The sequence below is a fragment of the Stenella coeruleoalba genome (genome assembly GCF_951394435.1).
Source record: "Stenella coeruleoalba genome assembly, chromosome: 2".
Taxonomy (NCBI): Eukaryota; Metazoa; Chordata; class Mammalia; order Artiodactyla; family Delphinidae; genus Stenella; species Stenella coeruleoalba.
The window spans coordinates 77,177,559-77,204,413 of NC_137147.1; the positions used below are offsets into that span (position 1 = coordinate 77,177,559).

At 42.6% G+C, this 26,855-nt stretch overlaps 1 protein-coding gene across 1 annotated transcript; it reads left to right on the top strand.

Annotated features, from left to right (window-relative positions):
* Positions 1–2,079: 2,079 nt before the first annotated feature.
* LOC307182338 (transmembrane and coiled-coil domain-containing protein 5B-like) lies at positions 2,080–26,324 on the top strand (the record flags this gene model as incomplete). The annotated part of the gene is made up of 4 exons (XM_079913584.1): positions 2,080–2,108; positions 24,428–24,503; positions 24,766–24,812; positions 25,933–26,324. 4 exons carry the CDS (start codon positions 2,080–2,082, stop codon positions 26,129–26,131), a joined length of 351 nt encoding a protein of 116 aa, XP_079769710.1. The 3' UTR covers positions 26,132–26,324.
* Between the last annotated feature and the right edge of the window lie 531 nt (positions 26,325–26,855).

A 26,855-nucleotide genomic window follows, 5' to 3' on the forward strand; every position in this document is an offset into this window, starting at 1 on the left:
CGGAGTGCGGGGCGGGCCTGCAGCGGCAGAGGCCGCCGTGACGTTGCACCAGCCTGAGGCGCGCCGTGCGTTCATCCGGGGAAGTTGTCCCTGGATCCTGGGACCCTGGCAGTGGCGGGCTGCACAGGCTCCCGGGAGGGGAGGTGTGGATAGTGACCTGTGCTCGCACACAGGCTTCTTGGTGGCGGCAGCAGCAGCCCTAGCGTCTCCTGCCCGTCTCTGGGGTCCGCGCTTTAGCCGCGGCTCGCGCCCGTCTCTGGGGCTCCTTTAAGCAGCGCTCTTAATCCCCTCTCCTCGCGCACCAGGAAACAAAGAGGTAAGAGAAAGCCTCTTGCCTCTTCGGCAGGTCCAGACTTTTCCCCGGCCTCCCTCCCGGCTAGCCGTGGCGCACCAGTCCCCTTCAGGCTGTGTTCTCGCCACCAACCCCAGTCCTCTCCCGGCGCTCCGACCGAAGCCCGAGCCTCAGCTCCCAGCCCCCGCCCGCCCCGGCGGGTGAGCAGACAAGCCTCTCGGGCTGGTGAGTGCCGGTCGGCCCTGACTCTCTGTGCGGGAATCTCTCCGCTTTGCCCTCGGCTCCCCTGTTGCTGTGCTCTCCTCTGTGGCTCCGAAGCTTTCCCCCTCCACCACCCGCAGTCTCCGCCCGCGAAGGGGCTTCCTAGTGTGTGGATACTTTTCCTCCTTCACAGCTCCCTCCACTGGTGCAGGCCCCATCCCTATCCTTTTGTCTCTGTTTATTCTTTTTTCTTTTGGCCTACCCAGGTACGTGGGGAGTTTCTTGCCTTTTGGGAGGTCTGAGGTCTTCTGCCAGCGTTCACTAAGTGTTCTGTAGGAGTTGTCCCACATGTAGATGTATTTCTGGTGTATTTGTGGGGAGGAAGGTGATCTCCACTTCTTATTCCTCTGCCATCTTGAAGCTCCTCCCCTATTCATTAGTTTTTAACGCTGGTAGTGACCCACTAAATTGATGTTATGGCCCACGAGTGGATTATGATCTGTAGTTTGAAAAATGCATATTGCCTTATAAAATGTTTTTCAAAATGTGATCCAAAGACGTCCCCCCAAATGCACACTATAACAGAATCTCCTGGGGTTCTTATTGAAATATGCAAATTCCTTTATTTCTTTTCTGGACTCTGAACATGAATACATTTGCCTGTGGCAATGGCTCCCAGCCTCTATTCTCATTCCATCATGGGCCTAGGATTAGGGTTGGGATGATCTCAAACCATGGGTTCCGAGGAGTAAGGATGGACTAAAGAAAGAAGCTAAGCTCAGTGCTGAAGAAGGCTTAACAGGCATCAGTCCTGAGGGCCCGGGGGAGAAGCTACAGGACAAATAGACCAGAGATCAGGAGGTAAGAAGAGCAGAAACAGACTGAGGAAAGCAGAACAAGGAGAGGGGGCTGAGCCTTGCTGGATTTGAAGTGCGTGACTGAGTTGCCCTGAGTTAGGGCCACTCTCCATTGTGCTGGCCAAAAGCAGAGTCTGAGAGTGGGGCCTGGGATTCCAAGTGAACTAACATCCCCAGGAGATCTTTATGCAAATAAAGTTGAAGAGACATAGTCCGTTGCCAGGCATAAATAATGTCGTTCAGCCTCCAAGAAGAAGATTAAAATGTGCAGCCGCAGGCGTGAAATAAATGTTAGCCATCCACCAAAGTGAGGTTTAGTTGCTTCCCCGTTATCGTAAGGCACATTTGCTTCTTTCAGTGGAGTCTCCCTTCTCTTGCTCACCATAGTTGCAACAAAATAGTTGATCTTTCACCAGGCAGCCATCATTGGGTTCAGCTGTTACCTGAAATTCAGATCCACTTCTCACCACCAGGTGAGACACAGAGCTCGCCTCCAGCCAAGGACATATGAGGGCAAACGTGTTAACCAGACTGACACAAGATTTCTGAATAAGATGGCTTTGAGGTTGTTCTCGGCAAAAAAATTTCATCATCTTAAAAACCAAATCCAGAAAACGAATACATTAATTTTTACTGAAGAAAATGTAACTCAGAAGACGAATGCTGTGTGCCTCTCCCAGTAGGCAATTTTCCTGGGATACTAAATTATCAGAATGCTGCTCGGTGATCATGGCGTCGCAGCAAGCAGAAGTAGTCAGGCAAGCCTCCTGCCCATTGAGGATGGAATGGATGCATTTCAGGCCCTGTCTAGGGGCGCACTTGCCCCCAGGGCAGTAGCTTCCAATCCTGGGGCACTTGTCATTCTGGACACTTTAGAGACACACTGCTGGCAAAAGAATCTCCAAATGTAACTTTTCTTTCTTATTTTCATAAAATAAAGTTTTCAAACCTTTTTCTTCTATTTGTTTATTACAGAAAACTCAGACAGGCAAACTACACAACATAAACGATACCCTCCCAGAGAAAACTGCCATTAATAGCCTGATGATCCTTCCAGACGCTTCGGTTTCCATCCATTGTTTTTCTGATCTTTTCTGAGCATGGTAGCCCCCTGACCCCTCCCTTCTCCATACAGAGGTCAGTCCTAACTCTGGGTGAGGAACAGGGGACAGGGCAGAGGGGCAGGCAGAGCACACAGTTCACCAGCTTCTCAGGGTGGAACTCAGATGTGCTGAACGCCACGACAGCAGCTTGAGCAGACAGCGGTGTGTGCCCCAAAACACAGACACCCTGGGAGTTTGCTTAGCCTACGTTCCCTTGTCACTGAAATTTCCCCTTGAATTTCTCCCTGCTCAGGGAAGCAAAACTGGTCAGTTGAGAGCAGGTGATAATTATCAATGACATTCATGGACCACTGATCTTGTGCCAGTCACTGAATATTTCTTGAGGAGCTACTTTGTTCCAAGTGCTCTCCCACACACTGAAAATGTAGAAACAAAACAAAACCCTGCTCTCACGAAACTTCCATTCTCACGTGGAGGCAATTTTTCAAACAAGTGAGATAAGTAGAATATTAAATAGTGATAAATGCTCTGGAGGATAATAAGTCAGGAAAGGGGGGTGGGCTGGAGGAGAGTAGGATTTTAAACGGTCAGGAAGACCTCTTGGAGAATGTGATATTTGAATAAGCACCAGAGAGAGGTCAGGCAGTGAGCCACGTGGAAATGCATTCTAGGCTGAGGGAAGAGCCAGTGCCAAGGCCCTGGCAGCCAGAGTGGCTGGTTTGGAGTGTGGCAATAAGGAGAATAGAGGAGACGAGGTCAGAGGCTAATGGGTAGAGGGAAGGGCTAGTTTGTGTTGGGTTTTGTTTAGAGGCGACCGTAATGACTTCAGCCTTTCCTCTCAAGTCAAATGCAGTGACTTGAGTCCTTGGGTGTGGGAAGTAGAACAGTGACATACTCTGATTTCCTTTTTAGAAGCTCCCTCTGGCTGCTGTGCTGAGAGCAGAGTGTTGGAGCCCAGGGTAGCCGAACAACTACTGTAACACCCCAGGGGGGCAGGCAATGGAAGCTGGGACGGAGGCAGTAGCAATGGAAATTGTTAGAATTTCCATTGACGGGTGGCAAGTTTTGGACATGTTTTAAAGATGGATCTGTCAGGATTTGCTGACCAGTTAGAACTAGGGTTCAGAGAAGGAGGGGAACCAAGGCTGACAGAGCAACCAGAAGGATAGAGTTGCCATTTCCTGTGACAAGGGAAACCGTGGGGAAGCAGGTTGTAGGGGGGAAGATCAGGTGTTCAGTTGGGTATAAGTTTGAGGTGCCTACTAGGCATAAAAGTGGAGAGAACTGTCCTGCAGGCATATAATTGAGAATGCCAGCGTGTGACATACAAAGAGACCAACTAGGGAGAAGTAGGTAGAGAAAAAAAAGGTCTAACGACTATCCCTGGGTCACGCTGTTGCAGGACAGAAAGGATGGTCACATCTCAGGTCTCAAAAGAGTCCCTGGGACGGCCACCAAGTGTGGGTTCTTGGATTTGCACAGGAAAGAATTCAAGAGTGAGCCATAGTTAAGTGAAAGAAGATTTATTCAGGGAGATACACACTTCACAAACAGAATGTGGGCCATCTCGGAAGGTTAGAGGACCCAAGGTAAGGGGTTGTCAGTTTTTATGAGGGTGGGTAATTTCATAGGATAATGAGTGGGAAGAGTATTCCAGCTCTTTTGGGGAAGGATGGGGATTTCCAGGAATTGGGCCACCGCCCACCTTTTGACCTTTTGTGGTCGGCCTTGGAACTGTCATGGCGCCTGTGGGTGTGTCATTTAGCTTGTGCTGATGTGTTTCAATGAGTGTATACTGAGGCTCAAGGTCTACCGGAAGTCGACCGCGACTGCCATCTTGGACTTGGTTGGTTCTAACCAGTTTATGTGGTGTCCTCAACGGTTGTGCTCTGCCCCCTTCCTGTCTCAACACCACTATTTAGAGATCTGGGAGGTGAAGAAACACCAGGATATGAAACTGAGGTTGAGAACCCAGTGAGATGGGGGGAAACTAGGAGTGGGAAGGCAAAGTGAAGGAGTAGGGGATGGTCGACCGTGACAGATACTGCAGATAGCCAGGGGAGACCAGCTGGGTTTGGAAATTGTTAAGAGCCTCGACAGCAGTAGTTTTGGTGGAGGCGTGGGGGGATGAAAGCTCGGTGGGAGTGGTTTCAAGGCAGTATGTGAGAAGAGGAATTGGAAACAGAATAGAAAATTCTTTCTGCAAGTTCTGGTCTAAAGGGAAAGAGATAAATGTGGTGGTAGCCAGAGGCGGATGTGAGGGTCCAGAGAGGGCTTTTGATTTTGATTTTTTCATGGCAGGATCAATTACACTTTGTTCGTATGTTGGTGGGCATGATCTACTAGAGAGGGGGAAATGATGATACAGGGAAGAGAGAGGAGTATCGCTGGGATGGTGTCCTTGTGTAGAAGAGAGGGAGGGGGCCTAACGTATGAGCGGAGGGATACACAGGCAGACCTCCTCCGTGGTACCAGGATGGCAGGCAGGGTACCCAGGCACAGACACTTGTTAGCAAGTTGAGGTCGTGGTGGGGTTTATGGACATTCTCTTTTCATTGCTTTTGGATTCGCAGTGAAATATAAAGCAAGTAAGTCATCAGCTGAGAATGAGGTTGGGGCAGGAAGCGTGGGAGGTTTAAAGAAAGAGAAACACTCTGAGAAGAGAGGATGAATGGATTAAAGAAATGCATGCTTGCTCTAAGTGCTTTTTAGTAACATTCATTAATCATTACAATAGCGGTATGCAGAGGAACTAGTCTCCTCATCTAAAAATAAGGAAGCAGGATGATAAAACAGATACGTCCCAGTAAAGCAAGACCTCGTGAGAGGCAGCCTTCACTAGCCAAGAGTAAAAGCCAGGCGTACGTGGTTAAAAGACCTGTCTCAGATCCTGACGACTTTCAGGGCTTGGTTCTTGTGCATCTGTAGGATTTGCCATTTTTTTTAAAACTCAGTGACTGAGGCTCCATCCCATATAATAAAAAGCGTCTAACTAGCACAGTATTATAAAATATGAAAATTGACCCAGCCCTTTCTGTCTGCCAGTCAAACCGTATGACACCAGGCAGGGGTTGTGTTTACAACTATCAGGTCGTTTCTGAGCCCTCCTGCCTCTTGGTTTGAATTCAGTTAGGCTTCCCACAAGCTAGCATATTTCTGGTTCTAGCTTAAGAACTGTTCTATTACTTACAGTCACTGCACAAAAGCATTGTCTGAGAATGATAAATATGGTCTCTCAGAGACCAGATCTTTCCTAAGGACTAAAAGAGGGTATTTTAATCAAATTAAAGAGAGTTCGAATATTATCATTTCAGTCCTTCAAGTTGATCATGTTTGCATGCGCCACCTCTCTGACTAATTTGAAAAGAGTTTCCTCTGTATAATTCAACTTACCAAATAATAAAAGACTTTACTGTCACTATTCATTACTTTTCCTTGAGCCCAGAGTAACAATTTTACCTTGCTGTGTCAATACAAATGGTGACAACTACTGATGGTGTTGACATTCAGTCTAGTTCCAAATACTTTTTTTTTTTTTAACTTATTTTTATTTTTGGCTGCCTTGGGTCTTCACTGCTGCGCGCGGGATTTCTCTAGTTGCGGCGAGCAGGGGCTACTCTTCATTGCGGTGCCTGGGCTTCTCATTGTGGTGGCTTCTCTGTTGCGGAGCACCGGCTCTAGGAGCACAGGCTCAGTAATTGTGGCTCGCGGGCTCTGGAGCTCAGGCTCAGTAGTTGTGGCGCACGGGTTTAGTTGCTCCATGTTATGTGGGACCTTCCCGGACCAGGACTCAACCAATGTCTCCTGCATTGGCAGGTGGACTCTTAACCACTGCGCCACCAGGGAAGCCTCCAAATACTTTGATCAAAAATATGTGGGGGCTTCCCTGGTGGCGCAGTGGTTGAGAGTCCGCCTGCCGATGCAGGGGACACGGGTTCGTGCCCCGGTCCGGGAAGATCCCACGTGCCGCGGAGTGGCTGGGCCCGTGAGCCATGGCCGCTGAGCCTGTGCGTCCCGAGCCTGTGCTCCGCAACGGGAGAGGCCACAACAGTGAGAGGCCCGCGTACAGCAAAAAAAAAAAAAAAAAAAATGTGTAACGATGCGTATCTTCCAAGTGTTAATTAAAATAATTTTTTTTCTGCCTTCTTCCCCATTTTAAGCAGCCATTATGACTTTGGCATATGTCTTTATCAGAAAAGGAAGTATCTACTTTTCTGTTTTGGGAGGAATACATGAGGAAAGATAACAAGTACTTTATGGCTTAAATAGCCTAACTAAAATCTGACACAAAGAGCCCTCATTCAGATTCTAGTTTTGAGATATCGACCCAAATCAATCTGAATTTGATTAGGAAAAGTGTTTTTTGGCTCACTTTGGCCTAGAGATACAGCATCGGAAGTTTCTGACAAATAAGGTGTGCAAATTTAACCCGATGCGCCTTTGGAAAAGAATGCTCTTTTGCATGAACCGAAACCCCACACCTTTTCTCTTCATTACCATTATTTTCTGGATTCCAAGCTAAACCAGAAGTGAGAAAAGAATATCTCAGAGTTCTCTTTGACTCCACTTAGATCCATCTGCTCTGCAAGAACACATTTTTTAAATGTGTTGTATCAATAATTTTATTGTATGACATTTATCACCAACAGCAAGATAGATTATGTACCCACCATTTTTTTTACATCTTTATTGGAGTATAATTGCTTTACAATGTGTGTTAGTTTCTGCTTTATGACAAAGTGAATCAATTATACATATACATATGTTCCCATATCTCTTCCCTCTTGTGTCTCCCTCCCTCCCACCCTTAAAACACTCAACTACTTCACTTTTAGGGTTTAGCTGAAAGGAGATATGGCATCCTTTTGACTCATTCACAGGATAGAAGACTTATGGAATGCCTAACCTATGTCAGCCATGGTACCAGTACCTGGGAATACAAAATAAGGGAGAATGTGTGCTCGTAGTGTGTATAGTGCACTCAGACAGAAATGAACCTGTTAAGGGAAAATTCTATAAGGAAAAATGCTTATCTGGTGGGCTCATTCTGAGCACCAGGATATTGATTACCTTTGCAATTTGTAGACAGGTAGAATCGATTGAGGTAGCTGTCTATAATATTTGAGAAATTTTTTCTAATTTTTGTAAAGTTAATCAAAGGATTGAGAATGCCTGAACTCACACTGATAAACAATAACTTACCATTCCTTTAACTCAATAGCTAAATGATAGATCGATAGGCAGAATAAGTAAAAACGTTATATTGTGGTGTTTGGGGATTAACGTCAATCTATCCTTACTGCAAATTAGTGAATTGTTCCTTTTTGGCTCTGCACCCTTTTCTGCTTGTTCAGATTCTACTGGGAGCTATTCCTGCTCCTTGCAGCTCTGGCCTTAAACAGCTGCTTCCTTGTATCAAGGCACTTGTTGCCAATTTCAGAGTTCTGTTTTTTGATTTGCAGAAGTACAGGTTCAGATGTTATAAAACAGGGTCTCGTCGATTTTATTTCTTAGGAGATTTGCTTTGTTAAGTAAGCTTGGCAAAATGCTTGCCAATATATACTCATTAACTGGGAATAGTTTCTCGATTTACATATTGCTGGTGCTTTCTATCTCTATTCTGAATGTTCCTGAAGCCTCTGTAGGAAAAATAACATATGGGTTGCATTTGAATTGGAAAAGAATTCTCCTACTGCACAGAAATTACAGGTGTCACAGTGCTTATTACATATCTTTCTTTTTTCTTTTTTGCGGTATGCGGGCCTCTCACTGCTGTGGCCTGTCCCGCTGCGGAGCACAGGCTCCGGACGCGCAGGCTCAGCGGCCATGGCTCACGGGCCCAGCCGCTCCGCGGCATGTGGGATCCTCCCGGCCCGGGGCACGAACCCGTGTCCCCTGCATCGGCAGGCGGACTCTCAACCACTGCGCCACCAGGGAAGCCCTGCTTTAGCTTTTTAAGGCAGCAATTCTTTATTTCAAAAGGTTCAAGATGAAACCTCAAAAAGTGGTCATAACCGTTATAGTACTCTTTCCAGGAATAATAGTAGTTTAACAGGTTGATTCTAAATGCAGAAAGGTTTACTGAAAATTAGTGAATTTTCATTTGTGGAATTTTTATCATTTTGGTAGATGGGTGGGGATATGTCTTAGTACAGTAACTTTAATGTCTACTCTCACAGCGTGGACAGAACTGTGTGAAATATCATCCCTCCCTTCAATAATCAGATGTTAACGTTGTCTCTTAGCCATGGTAACGTTTGTTTCATTTGCTCTTTATAACCAAGATTATATTTTTCCCAATCCAGGAGGAACTGATTTCACTGGAAGCTGTAATATCTTATTCAGACTTAATTTGTTTTAAAATGAGGAAGAGAGATGACATTTTGTTTTTAATGCAGAGAAGCATTTTACTCATTTAGCTGAACAAGATTGCATTAAAAGAGTGTTTTTCTTTTGTAATGAGGCTTAAAAAATGATAATTTACCTAACTTTTTTCACTTTTGTGAAAAGCCTCCCATCACTATTCTAGTTTCCCCACTAGTAAGTGAAAATGTAATGGGAATACATTAATTACATTTTCTAATAAGATTCTGTAGCTATTGGTCCTAAACTCTAGGGAAACCATAAGTCCCTAATTACAGCTTATCAGTTGCAATGAAGTCTTTCAACTACTCCCTAGACGGAGAGAAAAGGAAAACGAGTCGCTAATAAATTTTAGAAAAGATTGAAAGCTCTTTCTATGGCTGTCAAGGGGCTTCCCAAATGCAGGGTGGGATTGACCTGTGGGAGAAAAATCCCACCCTGCATTTGGGAAGTCTTTACTGTAGAGTAGCTCTTATTTTCCTGAGATAGCCTTAGGACTTGGGTTCTTGGTGTAATGGCTCTTGTGGCAGTGGGTTGGTCTTAGGCACAATGGCTCTGACTGCCTTTGCAGGCTCTGGGCCTGCTCACCATTCACATTTTCAAGTGCCACAGTTTCAAAAACCTGGAGTTAAGCACTTAGGGTGAGGCAGACAGCGGATGGAAGAGATGTGGTGTTTAGTGTGAAGGATGAGGATGGAGTGTAGGAAGCTGAATGGTTAATCCAGCAAAGCTCCTTGGGGCCACGCAGGGAGCCTGGGATGACACTCAGAGTTTCTCAGCTGCAGCCTTTCAGGGGTGGCTTCTGTGTCTTGATTATGAGGTCCAGTAGATGCAAAGAGCCCTCTGTTTAAATTCTTTTGGTCGGGTCCCTGCAGTTGTAGTATGCTTGAACTGGAACCCTATATTTGGTTTTGTGTCTGAAGGATTCTTTTTTTTTTTTAATTTTATTTATTTGTTTATTTTTTGGCTGCGTTGGGTCTTCGTTGCTGTGCGTGGCCTTTCTCTAGTTGCGGCGAGTGGGGGCTACTCTTTGTTGCGGTGCATGGGCTTCTCATTGTGGTGGCTTCTCTTGTTGAGGAGCACGGGCTCTAGGTGCACGGGCTTCAGTAGTTGTGGCACAAGGGCTCAGTAGTTGTGGCTCACGGGCTCAGTAGTTGTGGTACATGGGCTTAGTTGCTCCACGGCATGTGGGATCTTCTCAGACTAGGGCTCGAACCCATGTCCCCTGCATTGGTAGGTGGATTCTTAACCACTGCACCACCAGGGAAGCTCGTGTGTCTGAAGGATTCTAAGCACCTCACTCCTGGTTTCTTGCCTCCTCCTCACAGGACACCCGAAGGTTAGCCAGCATTTTGTTTATCTACAGCTGTGCAGCAAAAAACCACAAACACAGCTTAGATGCTTAAGACAGTTACAATATTTTCTTTTTTTTAATTGTTCTTATTTATTTATGTTTTGAAACTTTTTATTTTATATTGGAGTAAAGTTGCTTAACAATGTTGCGTTAGTTTCAGGTGTACAGCAAAGTGATTCAGTTATACATATACATGTATCCTTTTTCAAATTCTTTTCCCATTTAAGTTGTTACATAATATTGAGCAGAGTTCCCTGTGCTATACAGTAGGGCCTTGTTGGTTATCCTTTTTTTTTTTTTTTTTTTTTTTCTGTACGTCGGCCTCTCACTGTTGTGGCCTCTCCGGCCGCGGAGCACAGGCTCCGGACCCGCAGGCTCAGTGGCCATGGCCCACAGGCCCAGCCGCTCCACGGCATGCGGGATCCTCCTGCACCGGGGCGCGAACCCGCGTCCGCCGCATCGGCAGGCAGACTCTCAACCACTGCGCCACCAGGGAAGCCCGGTTATCCATTTTAAATATAGCAGTGTGTACATGTCAACAATATTTTCCTTTTTCCTTACAAATCTACAACTTGGGCAAGTGCCCGTGGAAACAGCTATTCTCTTCTCCGTGGTGTTAGGTGGGGCTGTTTGACCGGGGTCTGGAGGACCTGCCTTCAAGATTTCTCATTCACACGGCTGGAAAGTTGGCACTGGCTGTTGCCAAGCAGCTCAACCACGCCTGTGAGCCTAATACTTTGAGCCTTTCTGTGAGCTGCTTGGGCTTCCTCAAAGCATGGTGGCTGAATTCCAGGGGAATCAGGCAAAAGCTGCATGGGCTTTTCTAACCTAGCCTTGGAAGCCACTCAATGTCACTGCCACTGCATTCTATTTATGAAAACAGTCACAAGTTTGGCCAAATTCGAGGAGGAAGGGACTTGGACTCCTCACTTGATAAGGAAGTGGCCAAGTCCTAGAAAGACCTATTATTATGGCCGTCTTTGGAAAATGTAACAAAGTGGTGCCTGTCACTGAGGGGAGTCCTGTTCATGAGGCACCTGATGCTCTGTGTTCTCTCTATCCAAGTCCCACCAGCCTTCAGCCTCCTGATTCCTTCATGGAATCTTCTGAATATACTACAGCCCTCATCAAACCTTTTTTATGTGCCAGCTGCCTAATGAGATTATAATGTCTGGATTACTCTTTTAAAATTAATTTTAAATTAGCTTATACACTAGATTTCTCATCTGTAAAATTAAGCAATGTGGAATAATTTCACAGGTTCCTTCAGCACTAAGATTCTCTCTCTCTGTATCTTTCTTAGTATTAAGAAGATTATTATGTACTATGAGGAACATTCTATGCAACAACTGTCTTACACCCTTCAAAATAGCAGGGTCATGAAAGACAAAAGAAGGCAGAGCTGTTCCAAAAAAAGGGGACTAAAGAGACATGACAACTAAACGCAATGTGTGATCCTGGATGCAATCCTGGATATAGGAAAAATGCTGTAAAGAACACTGTTGGCACAATTGGCAAAATTCAAATACTATATAAACAATAGGCATTTTGCAAATATGCATAGAATTTAAATGAGTTTAATTGGAATATATTTGAATTCCAATACTTAGAGTGGCATGACTGACAGGACAGCTATCATAAAAATCAACACGTTTATATTCCAAATAAATAAACACCCATCAATCAACAGTGAGGCACGGTCAGGTGAGGCAAATAAGTGGAAAACGTTTAACCAAATATTCTCCCTTTTAGGACCTTTTAGTGACCCAGCAGCAGCTCAGCTCAGCGTTTCCCTGACTTCATCTGACCTCCTTCCCAACCACGAGAGCCTCCTGCCCCTGCAGGCAGTAGAGAAATGGAGAGAGCGCTCAGCTGCTGCTGTAGCTCTGATTGATCGCATCCCTGTTTGCACCAGCCTTACTGACTCCCTTTGGATTCAGGACATTGCCCACATCTTGTCTGTTCCACTGGCATCTGCTCATTTGCCCGCCCAGTTCTAAAATTGGGCAGGTCTCTCCTCTTTTTTTTTTTTTTTTTTTTTCGGTATGTGGGCCTCTCACTGTTGTGGCCTCTCCCGTTGCGGAGCACAGGGTCCGGACGCGCAGGCCCAGCGGCCACGGCTCACGGGCCCAGCCGCTCCGCGGCATGTGGGATCTTCCCGGACCGGGACACGAACCCCGTGTCCTCTACATCGGCAGGCGGACTCTCAACCACTGCGCCACCAGGGAAACCCAAGGTCCCTCCCCTTAATTCAAAGTCCCTACCTTCCCTCTACGGATTCTGGGTCTGTTGGATTCCATGCTATGGGGTAACCCTTATGAGTCCTGGATCCTCATTGCCCTGTTTCCGTAAGTAACGGCATCAGGTTCAAATAAGAATTCAGTCTCCCAGTCCCCACCTACTGCCAAATAGTGATTCCAATCTTTAAATTGTGTCTGTTATAAATATCAAATAAATTTTAAATATTAAGGAGGGGGTCTTATTTATTTCACGATGGAAGCATGCTGGTCTTTACCTTCCTGTCCTCCACCGGTTTCTTGCTTACCACCTGGTCCTCAGGCTGATTCACCTGTCAACCCACCTCCCACCCTCTTTCCACCCAGTCCCCTCTCCTTTTCACCCCTCCCCTCTCTCCCGCGCTTTATTATGAACTCAATTTGGCTTCTTTCCTTCATTTCCCCTCTCCTCCTGTCATCTGGGCTTTTTCCTCACCCATTTCTGATTCTGCTCTGGCATTTGCAAGTATAGGAATTGTTCTGGGACTGATAAACAGAGGGTGAGGAAGAGAGAGAAGATAGACTAGCAAACACAAGATTCTCTTTTCTAAATGGGAGGAGAGAGAGGGACTGGAAACATTTAGACGTTAATATTCTTTTTAACTTCCATCAAAATAGGTCATCGTAGGGCTTCCCTGGAGGCGCAGTGGTTGAGAGTCCGCCTGCCGATGCAGGGGACACGGGTTCGTGCCCCGGTCCGGGAAGATCCCACATGCCGCGGAGCGGCTGGGCCCGTGAGCCATGGCCGCTGAGCCTGCGCGTCCGGAGCCTGTGCTCCGCAACGGGAGAGGCCACAACAGTGAGAGGACCGCGTACCGCAAAAAAAAAAAAAAAAAAGGTCATCGTAAAACACCACATAAAAAGCATGAATGAATGTTCCCACAGTAATCAAGGTGCAAAAAAGGTCATATTTCTTTTTTTTCTTCAAGTCAAATCCGTTTCTCAGCCTACCTTTTCAAGATCAATGATATGGCCAATACCAGTATGTTTCTATTGCTTCCTCCCCTCGCCACCCACTCTTCCTTGTGTCATACCAGGATCCTCCGCTTTCGTCATCCAGGAAAATGGGAGAGGAGAGTTAGCCATCCATCATGATCCCTGCTGGCATTCCCCCCCGTCAAGCTGCTGTGAGGCCTGAGCCATATCTGCTGAACCTCATCCCTCCGTACCAGATCCATGCAGGGGCCCTCATCACGGCTGCTTCAGAGAGCGCATCACATAGCATCCAGCCTCCATGGGCATTCCTATGGCCTCTGCCGTACCCAGGCTTGTTTCTGGAGTACTAGAAGCAAAAGGGCCACATTTCTGTGGTCACAGAACCCACAAACCAGGTGCTGCTCATGCCTTCAGAGGTCAGTCCACTCACGTAAATAAGCAAGTTCGGTGTCAGCCAATGGGGGGTGATGAGAACCGTGCTGAACTGAAGAGTGAATATTCCATCTAAATGGGCACCCAATGCTACCAGGTTTGATTTTTCAAGAGGAACTGAAATTTAAGATTCTCATGTGAAATCTCATGTTTTGAAGTTGCTACCAACTAGCTTAAAAATCATAAACACATGTGGGTCCAATCATAAACACATGTCCATGGCCCATATGAGCCCCTCCCCACCATTGGCAGTTTGCAAACTCTGAGCCCCAGAACCAAGTCCGCCATTTTGGAAACAGGTGTTTCCTACTTCTGCTTAAATCCATGCCTGCCATTACTTTCACATCTTGGCAGACCCAGAGTGATTGTTTCAAACAGGCCTAGACTAGACTTGGATGAAAGGAAAGCCCGTTTTGGGGTTGCCTTTTGTGAAAGGGCCATTTCTGTTTCCTTCAGCTGTTACCTGTGAACTCTCCATCCTCCAACCCCTACACCTCCTGCGGATATAGGGAACTGAGACACTAAAAACATGAAACTAAAGTACCTTTCCTCTACAAGTTTTATTGAAGTAGAGAATAAATAAGTAGTGTACAAACACATGTGTAATGTCTAAGGAATGGTTAGTAGTCAACACTCATGTACCCAGGCCAGACAACAAAATATACTCCAGAACTTTCCTCTACCATATCCTGAACTCATCCCCTCTCTCCTCCAGAATATTAACCACTATTATGAATTTTAGTGGTTATATAGTTAGGTTATTTAGTTTTAGTGATAACTATCCCCTTGTTTCTTTTAATATATTTATTACTTACATATGTACTCTAAAATATATTGTCTAGTTTAATCAACTTTGAACTTTGTCTATCTCAAATTAGAATGCATACATTCTTCTGCGATCTGTCTCTTCTGGTCAACATTATATTTAGGGGATTCATCCATGTTATTGAGTATAATCACAAATTATTTCTTCCGCTGTATATCACAACTTTATTTCTCCATTATACTGTTGATGGACATTGGGTTGCTTCCAGTGTTTTGCTATTATTAGCAATGCTGTGTAAAAATTATTGTACATTCTCCCCTAGAGTATATGCACAAGAAATTTTTAGGATATGTTATATAGTGAGATTACTGGCTTGTAGGATGAGTGAATGTTCTATTTTGCCATTTGCGGCTTTCCAAAAGTGGTTTTGCTGAAGAGGTGGTTTTCTCCAAATTGTTTTCCATGGTTTTGTGCCAATTTACATCCCACTGGCAGTGTATAAGATTCTTGTTGCTGCACATAAATTATTAGGCCATAAGTAACATTGTCTAACTGAGATCTTCATTTTTTCTGTGAATCCAGCTAATATAAAAGGCAAGACACCAGCAAAGTTTTCAACAACACACATTATTATAGGTCTCCTTAGGAGAAAACAGATCTTGGAGTTTTCAAGAATCTGATATTGTCATTATTTTGATCTAAAATAATCCCACTGTCCTAAAAATAACCCAGTGATTCTTAGAGAATAGATCACTCCCATATATTAAGAATATCATGAAAAAAGCTTCTTATCATGACGGACTGGAAGGAATATACACACACACACATACACACACACACACGCACACACTTTTTTTTTGGTGATCAAGTCATTTATTATATTTTCAACCTGGTATCATAAATTTTGATTACGAATTGTGCAAATCCACCATTACCTTGTGAACAACTCTCTGTTAATGATGTAGGAAATTTTTATTTTATTCTATTAGTTTTGATTGACAACTTAATCTTAATGTTATGAAAAGTTATACAAAATGCAAATTAAGTGGATCTGTTCTAAATCTCAAAAGATTTCATTTTTCACATATCTGCATATAAAGTGAAGAATGCAAGATCTTTAAAATGTATTAAATCTACATATCTGATCGTCCAGGCATACAATCCAATGAATGAAAATGAATACTCCTTAATCAGAAGACAAAGTTAATTCCTGACACTGCAACAATTTGTCTTGCCATGTTGTGATATTTGTAGAGAACTAAAATAGCATGACAACACAAATCCTACTGACTTGTGGCATTTCTAAGAAAAAGGTTAAAACTGCGTTCTGCAGCCATGCAAATTAACATCCTCTATAGCCTCAGGTACTGGAACAAAACAGGAGCAGTTCTCAGTAAAACCAAGGTGTTGAGAATAAAAAGTTAGAAGTCAAAAAACAGTAAATAGGAGGCATCAGTTCTTTGTTTCCCGAAGCCGCTGAAGCTTAGAGCTCCCACTAGGGAGCTGATGCACCGCATCATTACAAATGTACTGCTAGGTGTCGGGAGGGCCATAGGAAGTCTAAAAAGCTGATCATTTTCAGATTCATTTTTTAAAAATTGAAGTGTTAAAAAGGTCTTTGTCATCTTGATACATATATCATTCTTTCTATTTGCTAGGATCACATGAATGGAACTATATCAAGAAGACATGAATTTGAGTATTTATCCAACAGCAAATGGTTCACATTCATGGATTATACACTGTGCCAGGAAAAAGTATGGGCCATACTTGTAAAAGTTCATATCTATGGGGACCCACAACTTCAAGCTATGTTATATGAAATAGAAAGATCCAAATACATCTTACTAATTAGTCATACATATGTGCTCACTACGGGCTAATAGAGTTACTTGAAAAGTCCAGAAAAAAACAGATTTAACTGTATATTTCTACCCTGCCACTGAAAAAGAAGAAATATTCAATTACAACAGCATTTGCCTAGGAGCTAAATGTTGTATCACCACAACTGGATCTAACCAGCAGAACCTACTGAAAGACCATGGTTTGGCCAATAGGTTTTTGACAAAGGTGCAAAAACAATTCAATGAAGAAAGGTTAGTCTTTTCAACAAATTGTGCTGGAGGAATTGGACATTCATAGGCAAAAAAAATGAACCTCAACATACACCTCGCTCAAAAATTAACTGAAAATGGGAGGTGGAGTCAAGATGGCATACTAGGGGAATGCGGAATTCACATCTCCTCACAACTAGGGCACCTACCAGGCACCACTGGGGGATCACAGTCACCTAAGGGGATGGGAGGAACACCACTTGACTGGCTTGTGGGATTTGGTTCCCAGGCTGCAGGTCAGGCCTGAGCTCCTGTGGTGGGAGCTCTGAGTCCAAGCTGCTGGACTAACAGAGAACCTCAGACCCCAGGGAACATCAATTGGAGTGAGGTCCTCCTGGAGGTCCTCATCTCAGGACCAAGACCCAGCTCTATCCAACTGCCTGCAAACTCCTGTGCTGGACATAACAGGACAGACAAGTAAGACAGGAATACAGCACCACTCATCAAAAAAACAAAAACATGAAAGGACAAAAAAAAATGTTACAGACAAAGGAGCAAGGTAAAAATGTACCAGACCAAATAAATGAAGAAAAAATAGGCAACCTACCTGAAAAAGAATTCGGAGTACTGATAGTAAAGTAGGATCCAAAATTTCGGAAACAGAATGGAGAAAATACAACATTTAACAGAATCTAGAAGAACTAAAGAGCAAACAACTAGTGACGAACAACACAATTCCTGAAATTAAAAATACTCTAGAAGGAATTGATAACAGAGTAACTGAGGCAGAAGAATGGATAAGTGAGCTGGAAGATGAAATGGTGGATATAACTGGCAGGGAGCAGAATAAAGAAAAAAGAATGAAAAGAATTGAAGACAGTCTCAGAGACCTCTGGGACAACATTAAAAGCACCAACATTCAAATTATAGGGATTCCAGAAGAAGAAGAGCAAAAGAAAGGGTCTGAGAAAATATTTGAAGAGATTATAGTCAAAAACTTGCCTAACATAGGAAAGGAAATAGTCAATCAATTCCAGGAAGCACAGAGAGTACCATACAGGAAAACCCAAAGAGAAACACACCAAAACACATATTAATCAAACTATCAAAAATTAAATACAAATAAAAAATATTAAAAGCAGCAAGGGAAAAGCAACAAATAACATATAAGGGAATCCCCATAAAGTTAACAGCTGATTTTTCTGCAGAAACTCTGCAAGCCAGAGGGTGTGGCAGGACATATTTAAAGTGATGAAAGGGGAAAACCTACAACCAAGATTATTCTACCCAGCAAGGGTATCATTCAGATTCAACGGGGAAATTAAAATAATTAGAGACAAGCAAAAGCTAACAGAATTCAGCACGACCAAACCAGCTTTACAACAAATGCTAAAGCAACTTCTCTAGGCAGGAAACACAAGAGAAGGAAAAGACCTACAAAAACAAACCCAAAACAATTAAGAAAATGGTAATAGGAACACATACATTGATAATTACTCTATACGTCAATGGATTAAATGCTCCAACCAAAAGACATAGACTGGCTGAATGGATACAAAAACAAGATTCATATGAATGCTGTCTACAAGAGACCCACTTCAGACCTAGGGACACATACAGACTGAAAGTGAAGGGATGGAAAAAGATATTCCATGCAAATAGAAATCAAAGAAAGCTGGAGTGGCAATTTTTCTATCACACAAAATAGGCTTTAAAATAAAGACTATTATGAGAGATATAGAAGGACACTACACAATGATCAAGGAATCAATCCAAGAAGATATAACAGTTATAAATATATATGCACCCAACATAGGAGCACCTCAATACATAAGGCAAATGCTAACAGCCATAAAAGGGGAAATCAACAGTAACACAATCAGAGTAGGGGACTTTAACACCCCACTTTCATCAATGGACAGATCATCCAAAATGAAAAGAAATAAGGAAACACAAGCTTTAAATAACACATTAAATAAGGTGGACTTCATTGATATTTATAGGACATTCCATCCAAAAATAACAGAATACACTTTCTTCTCAAGTGCTCATGGAACATTATCTAGGACAGATGATGTCTTGGGTCACAAATCAAGCCTTGGTAAATTTAAGAAAATTGAAATCATATCAAGTATCTCTTCAGACCACAATGTAATGAGACTAGATATCAATGACAGGAAAAAATCTGTATAAAGTACAAATACATGGAAGCTAAACAATACACTACTTAATAACCAAGAGATCACTGGAGAAATCAAAGAGGAAATCAAAAAATACCTACACACAAATGACAATGAAAACACGACAACCCAAAACCTATGGGATGCAGCAAAAGCAGTTCCAAGAGGGAAGTTTATAGCAATACAATCCTACCACAGAAACAAGAAACATCTCAAATAAACAACCTAACCTTACACCTAAAGCAATTAGATAAAGGAGAACAAAAAAACCCCAAAGTTAGCAGAATGAAAGAAATCATAAAGATCAGATCAGAAATAAATGAAAAAGACATAAAGGAACAATAGCAAATATCAATAAAACTAAAAGCTGGTTTCTTTGAGAAGGTAAACAAAATTGCTAAACCATTAGCCAGACTCATCAAGGAAAAAAGGAAGAAGACTCAAATCAAGAAAATAGAAATGAAAAAGGAGAAGTAACAACTGACACTGCAGAAATAGAAAGGATCATGAGAGATTACTACAAGCAACTCTATGCTAATAAAATGGACAACCTGGACAAATGGAAAAATTCTTAGAAAAGCATAACATTCTGAGACTGGACCAGGAAGAAATAGAAAATATAAATAGACCAATCACAAGTACTGAAATTGAGACTGTGATTAAAAATCTTCCAAAAAACAAAAGCCCAGGACCAGATGGCTTCACACGCGAATTCTATCAAACATTTAGAGAAGAGCTAACACCTATCCTTCTCAAACTCTTCCAAAATATAGCAGAGGGAGGAACACTCCCAAACTCATTCTACGAGGCCACCATCACCTTGATACCAAAACCAGTCAAGGATGTCACAAAGAAAGAAAACTACAGGCCAATATCACTGATGAACATAGATGCAAAAATCCTCAACAAAATACTAGCAAACAGAATACAACAGCACATTAAAAGGATCATACACCATGATCGAGTGGGGTTTATTCCAGGAATGCAAGGATTCTTTAATATACGCAAATCAATCAATGTGATAACCATATTAACAAATTGAAGGATAAAAACCATATGATCATCTCAATAGATGCAGAGAAAGCTTTCGACAAAATTCAACACCCATTTATGATAAAAACCCTACAGAAAGTAGGCATAGAGGGAACTCTCCTCAACATAATAAAGGCCATATATGAAAAACCCACAGCCAACATCGTCCTCAATGGTGAAAAATTGAAAGCATTTCCACTAAGATCAGGAACAAGACAAGGTTGCCCACTCTCACCACTGTTATTCAACATTGTTTTGGAAGTTTTAGCCACAGCCATCAGAGAAGAAAAGGAAATAAAAGGAATCCAAATTGGAAAAGAAGTAAAGCTGTCACTGTTTGCAGATGACATGATACTATACATAGAGAATCCTAAAGATGCTACCAGAAAACTATTAGAGCTAATCAATGAATTTGGTAAAGTAGCGGGATACAAAATTAATGCACAGAAATCTCTGGCATTCCTACACACTAATGATGAAAATTCTGAAAGTGAAATCAAGAAAACACTCCCATTTACCATTGCAACAAAAAGAATAAAATATCTAGGAATAAACCTACCGAAGGAGACAAAACACCTGTATGCAGAAAATTATAAGACACTGATGAAAGAAATTAAAGATGATACAAAGAGATGGAGAGATATACCATGTTCTTGGATTGGAAGAACCAACATTGTGAAAATGACTCTACTACCCAAAGCAATCTACAGATTCAATGCAATCCCTATAAAACTACCACTGGTATTTTTCACAGAACTAGAACAAAAAAATTCACAATTTGTATGGAAACACTAAAGACCCCGAATAGCCAAAGCAATCTTGAGAACAAAAAACGGAGCTGGAGGAATCAGGCTCCCTGACTTCAGACTATACTACAAAACTACAGTAATCAAGACAGTATGGTACTGGCACAAAAACAGAAAGATAGATCAATGAAACAGGATAGAAAGCCCGGAGATAAACCCACACACATATGGTCACCTTATCTTTGATCAAGGAGGCAGGAATGTACAGTGGAGAATGGACCGCCTCTTCAATAAGTGGTGCTGGGAAAACTGGACAACTACACGTAAAAGAATGAAATTAGACCACTCCCTAACACCATACACAAAAATAAACACAAAATGGATTAGAGACCTAAATGTAAGGCCAGACACTATCAAACTCTTAGAGGAGAACATAGGCAGAACACTCTATGACATAAATCACAGCAAGATCTTTTTTGACCCACCTCCCAGAGAAATCGTAATAAAAACAAAAATAAATAAATGGGACCTAATGAAACTTCAAAGCTTTTGCACAGCAAAGGAAACCATAAACAAGACCAAAGGACAACCCTCAGAATGGGAGAAAATATTTGCAAATGAAGCAAATGACAAAGGATTAATCTCCAAAATTTATAAGCAGCTAATGCAGCTCAATAACAAAAAAACAAACAACCCAATCCAAATATGGGCAGAAGACCTAAATAGACATTTCTGCAAAGAAGATATACAGACTGCCAACAAACACATGAATGAATGCTCAACATCATTAATCATTAGAGAAATGCAAATCAAAACTACAATGAGCTATCATCTCACACCAGTCAGAATGGCCGTCATCAAAAAATCTAGAAACAATAAATGCTGGAGAGGGTGTGGAGAAAATGGAGCCCTCTTGCACTGTTGGTGGGAATGTAAATTGATACAGCCACTACGGAGAACAGTATGGAGGTTCCTTAAAAAACTACAAATAGAGCTACCATATGACCCAGCAATCCCACTACTGGGCATATACCCTGAGAAAACCATAATTCAAAAAGAGTCATGTACCAAAATGTTCATTGCAGCTCTATTTACAATAGCCAGGAGATGGAAGCAACCTAAGTGTCCATCATCGGATGAATGGATAAAGAAGATGTGGCACATATATACAATGGAATATTACTCAGCCATAAAAAGAAACGAAATTGAGCTATTTGTAATGAGGTGGATAGACCTAGAGTCTGTCATACAGAGTGAAGTAAGTCAGAAAGAGAAAGACAAATACCGTATGCTAACACACATATATGGAATTTAAGAAAAAAAATGTCATGAAGAACCTAGGGGTAAGACAGGAATAAAGACACAGACCTACTGGAGAACGGACTTGAGGATATGGGGAGGGGGAAGGGTGAGCTGTGACAAAGCGAGAGAGAGGCATGGACATATATACACTACCAAACGTAAGGTAGATAGCTAGTGGGAAGCAGCCGCATAGCACAGGGAGATCAACTCAGTGCTTTGTGACCGCCTGGAGGGGTGGGATAGGGAGGGTGGGAGGGAGACGCAAGAGGGAGGAGATATGGGAACATATGTATATGTATAACTGATTCACTTTGTTATAAAGCAGAAACTAACACACCGTTGTAAAGCAATTATACTCCAATAAAGATGTAAAAAAGTAAATAAATAAAAAAATAAAATAAAGAGGGTGGGAGGAAACTTTTGGAGACGCTGAGTATGTTTATGGCATAGACTATGGTGATGGTTTTACAAATGCATACTTATGCTTTTTTGTATGTCAGCGATTGCTCAATAAAGTGATTTTTAATGGGGGGAAAAAAACACCCGGACAGACAGAACGCTTATCTTGGCTATTTTTGGCTCTTTGTTTTGTTTTTTAAATGTTTATTTTATTTATTTATTTATTTAGGCTGTGTTGGGTCTTTGTTGCTGCACGTGGTTTTCTCTAGTTTTGGCAAGCAGGGGCTACTCTTCATTGCAGCGCTTGGGCTTCTCATTGCGGTGGCATCTCTTGTTGTGGAGCACAAGCTCTAGGGCGCGTGGGCTTCAGTAGTTGTAGAATGTGGGCTCAGCAGTTGTGGCTTGCAAGCTCTAGAGCACAGGGTCGGTAGTTGTGGTACACAGGCTTAGTTGCTCCACGGTATGTGGGATCTTCCTGGACCAGGGATCCAACCTGTCTCCCCTGAATTGGCAGGCAGATTCCTAACCATTGCGCCAACCAAGGAAGTCCCTATTTTTTGGCCCTTTGAATTTCCATATAAATTTTAAAATTAGTTTTTCAATTTCTACCAAAAAAATAAAAACTTGCTGAGATCTTGATTGAAATTACATGGAATCTACAGATTAATTTGGAGGCTAATTAATATCTAAACAACATTGAGTTTTCCAAGCCATGAACATTATCATCCCTCTATGTATTTAGATCTTCGTTAATTTTTCATAAACATGTTTTATAGTTTTCTGTAGTGTGCTTGTGCATCTTTTATCATCTTTCATCAGATTTATTCTTAGGTATTTGATATTTTTGATTTTATTGTAAATAAGGTATTTGTTAATTTGATTTTCTAATGGATTACTGATAGTATATAGAAATACAATTGGTTTATAGATTCAGTTGACCCTTGAACAACATGGGAGCTAGGGACACAAATCCTTTGCACAGTTGAAAATTCATGTACTACTATCCCTCGAAAACAAAGGAATTGATGAATGACTCACCCAAGGGCAGGACGCTGAAACATTTTGAATAGATAGACTCAGGACTCCAACCCTGCCTTGGATTTTTCCCTTATGGTCTTAAACTCCAATCCCTTTCTCCTCAGCCACTGATGCTGCCACCTGCTCCTTGGACTCTATTCCCTGTACCACAAAGTGCCCTTGGGGAAAAGCCTAGAACTCATGAGGAGCTTTCCTCAGTAAGTTTACTTTGCTCAGGGTTTGTATCCCCTCGTCTTCTGACTGCATTCTTCAATGCATTCAAATGGCTTTTTTATGTATTTTGTCCAGTTTTTATAGCTGCTTGTAGAGTTGGACTAGCCTGATACAAGCTATTCCATCATGGCCAGAACATGGAGTCTGTGTCACTTCTCCCCTTTCTTCTCTATTTGATGATTACAAAAAGATTCCCATGTAAAGCCTAGTAAGTTTTTACTGGATCTGACCCTCCGGCAGGAAACAGCTCTAAACTCTGAACAACAAAACAAGAGAGATGAACGGACAGTTGGAAGGCACTGGAGAGTGAATAAAACCAAGCAGATTCTGGAGGGTGGTTGACACTTGGAAGAAGGGAAGGCAGGAGATCATTTCCCCATTTTATCACTTTTAGACTGAGGGCAAGCTAAACTTGGTGTGTGAGGGTCAACTAAAATACCTTGAGAAAACTTAGTCTGTCTGGGCTAGAAAATAGAGGACAGAGTTTGGGGTAGTCAAACTGCTGGATAAAAAACAGAGAGCCAGAGAGGGAGAGCCTCAAATTTTATCTAAACTTGGCCCAAATCGTAGGCTGACCTCCAAAACCACGCACGCCCAGGGCATTCTGTGAACAGCCCAGCTGAGGATATCAGACTCGAACTGAGGTTTGAACTGCCACCAGAAGACAGACATTTTGCAGTGTGAATCCAACATCAGGGTTGTGTCATGTTACTTTTCATTGATTGTCTTTTCTCTTGAGAATGGACCACAAGTTCTTGTTTCTTTGTACATTGACCAATTATAAATTTTGAATATTGTACATTGTGAATGTTATCAAGAATCTAGGAAATAAATCATAGATGTTGCATGACTTAGAAAATCCCCTTTCATCAGTCCCACGGATTATGTTACTTAATTCTTGGATCTGATTTTTCTCACCCAGGTTCAAAGCCCAGAACAACTCCTCCCATATAGTGAAACCGGGGTCAGTTCTGGTGGAGACCATCCAAAGCAACATGGTAAGTCTTCCTTGTCCCAAACTGGAGTCTCCTCTATCCCTTCCTCCTCTGGCTTCGCTCTTCTTGCCCCCTGCCCCCTCCCCTTCTTTTCAATAACCAAAGAGTTAGGAAATAATGAGGCTCAGTACCTTGCTTCACACCATGGCAGCTAGGACGTGGCAGAGCCAGTGACTTCTGGGTCAAGCTCTCTAACCACCCTGCTATACTGCCTCTCTGTGAGCACATGAACAGGCACCCCTGTGGCTTTTATTGCTTCTCACAGGAGAAGACCATCATTAAGAAACAGAAGAGAATCTTTTGGTACAGCAGGTAAGTGGTAGAATCTTGTTGGTTTCTTTGTTGTTTTTTTTTTCCTGGTCTAGGTCATCTTCACTCCGTAGAAGTAAGTAACTTGGTAAGAGCATATGGAGTGAGGATTAACATAGCCACCAACCAGAAAATATCAGGCAGCCCCAGATTTATCCTAACTCCTCCTTCCTTGTTTTCTGAAAACAGAAAGTGGCTATTTCTGAGAAGTTCAAGATGAAGCTTGCTGGTTGCATTTCTGTTTCAATTTCCATTCTTACAACCCATAGTAGGGCCCCTTTCTGTTTTTCAGATTCTAAATCTGATCATCTGCTCTCCTCTTTGCTGGAAAGAGAGTTCAGGGTGCATTAATTTTCTTAGTTCTTTTATTGCAGGCTGAAATTTTTTTTAAAAAAAATTACTTGAACTCTCCTGGCCTTTTCTTTTTTAAGTTTTGAAACAAGGACACTAACTCTAAAATACTCCATGTGGCACTTTAATGAAAAGCTTCAATTTATGCCATTTCAATATAGTTAAAGACTGAAAGCCTTAGGTTAGTTTTCCAGGTGGAATTTGTGGGTGTACACAAATTCCAAAACACACACACACACAGGTGCACACACACACACAATCTATTATTATTTAAGTTGGTTTCTTTTGGTACTTGTTGTTTAGAAAAAATCAACCTTAACCATTTTATGTGGATGTTAATATCAGAGATGGCCCAGACTTATTTCAAGTTCTAGAACTGCTTTCTACAGTGGGCCTGAAGAGGGCCACTGATCATGAGACTCACAAGTGTGACAGTCCTGAACCTTTTTTGACAACCTCCACAAAGGCCTGCGTATATAGTACCTGGAAGGTCTTATTCTTCTGTACCTTCAACTCTTCTATGTGGACACCTATTCTGTTGGAGGGCTTAAATGTCAGGAGGGCTGTATTCAATTCCTTACCACCACAACCATCTTTTTCTGTTATAACCTATCCCCTACCCTCACCCTTTGTGTCTCCATTCCCCACTTCCCCATCAGGTTGGCCTGAAGAAAGCAATTCATCAGTCATTTATAAGTGTGAAGTTGACCTCATGTGGCTGGATCCTGGGCTATCTTTTTCCCCCATGCTAACGATGAATGTCTCTTTGCAGGCATTTCAGGTATCTTGTCTTCATGGTCATGATCTTCATTAGGCTGCTGGGTTATGTGCTTTTCTACCTGCAGTACATAAACCCAGACCTCCTTGTAGATGCTCTACCCATGGTAATGAGCAGAGACACCTTGAAGAGGCTGAGGGACATCTTATTTCCCTTCCTCACTCTAGAGGTAGAAGAAGTTCTACCACATTAGTCTGGAGTGACCTGGGGGCTTCACACTGCACCCAAGCGGAGAGGGGGGCATGGCTGTGGCCCCAGTTGGGGGATGGGCCAGGAAGGAAGTGGAGCTTTGACTCAGAGCTGCTGCTTTGACATCCGACCTCTTCATTTCTTTCTCGTCCCTCGCGTTTTCTCTAGAGTGTCTCTCTTTCAAATAAAAAATATGTTTGATCAGAGTTCACTGTGTTGGTCTGTGAATTTGGTCTGTGAGTCCTTTAGGGAAGATAACAACGCATTATCTTCCCTAAAGCTCTTTTATTTTATATTATGCTATGCCTTCCAGGAGTGGGATATCCTGAAAAGCTGACCTTTTACATGTTCTCGGATGGTTACTCATTCTCAATCGAGAAGAAAATTACCCTAAAATTCAAGTGCTATAATAAATTCAAATCATAATTCAAATGCACCTTCTCTGGGCTTCCCTTACTGCCCCGCCCACTTGTGCCTTGTAGTGTTGTTGCTGTATGTCTTGACGGCAGGGCTTCTGACCCCTTGATTCTGTATCATCCCTCACGGCCCCAAGAACCGTGTCTTTACAAAGATTCCTTGAAGAATTTGTAAGTCCCTTCTGTGGCATCTGGAGGGTAACAGCTGGAACCATGAGCCTTGACCTGTATTATGAGAGCTCTTTCTTTTGCCGGTACAGCCAACTGGGCATTGGCAGTAGAAAGGGAAGGGGGAAAAAAGAAAGGGAAGGG